Source organism: Paroedura picta, chromosome 3 (genome assembly GCF_049243985.1).
Source record: "Paroedura picta isolate Pp20150507F chromosome 3, Ppicta_v3.0, whole genome shotgun sequence".
NCBI lineage: Eukaryota > Metazoa > Chordata > Lepidosauria > Squamata > Gekkonidae > Paroedura > Paroedura picta.
Genome location: NC_135371.1, coordinates 170,006,532 through 170,008,696, shown reverse-complemented (window position 1 = coordinate 170,008,696; position 2,165 = coordinate 170,006,532). Strand labels below are relative to the sequence as shown.

The 2,165-nt window shown below is 50.9% G+C and overlaps 1 protein-coding gene across 1 annotated transcript; it reads left to right on the top strand.

The window, feature by feature from the left end:
• The first annotated feature begins 298 nt into the window (after positions 1-298).
• On the top strand, positions 299-1,240 carry LOC143831241 (olfactory receptor 1468-like). The gene has a single exon (XM_077324301.1). The coding sequence runs from the start codon at positions 299-301 to the stop codon at positions 1,238-1,240; it is 942 nt and encodes a 313-aa protein (XP_077180416.1).
• The last annotated feature ends 925 nt before the right edge of the window (positions 1,241-2,165 follow it).

The following is a 2,165-nucleotide window of genomic DNA, read 5'->3' as shown; positions in this document are numbered from 1 at the left end:
CCCTCTCAACCTCCTTTTCTCCAGGCTGAACATTCCCAAGTCCCTCAACCTATCTTCATAGGGCTCGGTCCCTTGGCCCCAGATCATCTTCGTCGCTCTCCTCTGTACCCTTTCAATTTTATCTACATCCTTCTTGAAGTGAGGCCTGTTGGGGCATCCCATGAGATGGGATGCTGGACTAGATAGACCACCTGTCAGATCCAGCAAGGCTATTCTATTGTTCTGATTGTTCGATCCCTTCTCTCTTCCCCGTCCTCATCCATATCTGCATCTTTCATCTCTCCTTTGCAGGTGAGCCATGCGGAAAGAGAACCAAACCGAGCTTTCTGGGTTCCTTCTTCTGGATCTCTCTACGGACCCGGAGCACCGGCGCCTCCTTGCCTCGCTCTTCCTCGCCATGTACCTGCTCATTCTTTCGGGCAACCTGCTGATCATCCTGCTGATTCGCTTCGATGCGCATCTCTGCCAGACTCCGATGTACTTTTTCCTCAGCCACCTGTCTCTGGCTGATGTGGGATTTGCCTCCGTGACCATTCCCAAGATGCTGCAGAACCTCCTTTTCCAGGTGAAGGCCATCTCTTACAGCGGGTGTCTGGTGCAAATGTATTCCTACATGGCTTTTGGCAACACGGACAGCTTCCTTCTAGCTTCAATGGCCTATGATCGCTACCTGGCTATCTGCCGGCCTCTCTACTATACAACCTTGATGAGCCACAAGCAATGCCTTTTACTGGTGACCGCCTGTTGGGCCCTGGCAACTCTCCATTCCTTGCTGTACACCTTGATGATGTCTCGTCTCTCCTTCTGCTCCTCCCGGGAGATCCCCCAGTTCTTCTGCGAGATCTACCCCCTGCTGGGGCTTTCGTGCTCCGACACAAGTCTTATCGAGAACACGGCTTTGGTGGAAGGCTTTTTGGATGTGCTGGGCCCATTCTTCCTCATTGTAGTGTCCTACGTGCGCATTTTTTACACCATTCTAAATGTCCCCTCCAAACGTGGGAAGCACAAGGCCTTCTCCACCTGCGGTTCTCACCTGAGCGTCGTCATCCTGTTCTACGGCAACCTCTGTTGGGTCTACTTGCAGCCTTCCTCCAGGAACATGGGCAAGAGCGTTGTGCCCTCTCTCATGTACACAGTGGTGACGCCAATGCTGAACCCATTCATTTACACCCTCAGGAACAATGAGATGAAGGCCGCCTTGAAGAGACTGGTGGGCAGGATGAGGTCCTTTCGAGGATGACACCAGAGATAAGGAAGGTCATTCTTTAACCCTCCAGGGAATGTGGGGGTTGTAGTTCTGTGAGAGGTGGAGGTTCTCTAATCTGGCAGAATTCTCTGCGCCCTCATCTAACTACAATTCCCAGGATTCCTTGGGGACAACCTGGGACCGGTCATGAAATTTATCTCAGTTCATAGTGTAGGCATGCTCTTAAGCATTAAAGGAGACTTTTAATGAGATTCTGTTGCCTGATTGGTCTGGGTGAAATGGCAAAAGTGAAGGCGGCTCATTGGAGCTCTTTGGGCAGGGCAAATGGGTATACGTTATTGGAGCCTGGGAGTCTAATATTTATTATTATTATTATTATTTAATTTGTTACCCACCACTCCCAAGGAGGCTTGTGGCAGGTTACAGGTGTCCAGTTAAAACTCCCGTTAAAAACCCCATTAAAATGGACAAGAAAATACCGATACAATAAACCGACAACCCAACAACATGGCGGAGAAACCTCCCCTATCCCCAACCCCTACCCCTCCCACCAGAGGGAGGAGGCTGGAGAGACAAGATAACCAAAGTTGCAGCTTAACACCAAGGTTGGCCCCATTTTTGGGGACTGCACTGAATCATGGAGGAGAGGTCTACAAGTGGCTACTAGACACGGTAACTGAAGGAAACCTCCACACATAGAAGCCTCTGAATCTCCCCTTCTCCCACCTTACTGTTGCCAGCTTAGGGTATGGTCTGGTGGGGGGGGGGGGGAGAGAGAGAGAGAGAGAGAGAGAGAGGTGAATTTCGACAGTGGCAGGAAAGAGGAGGAGTCAGGCAGGTAAGAGCCGCAATTGGCCCTGAGTGAGGGTCTGCCTGATTCCTACAAGCCGCATAAAGCTCTAGAACAGCTAGGGTCCTTTAGGTATCTTGGGGTAACCTTCCAGTCCTCAAGTTCCGG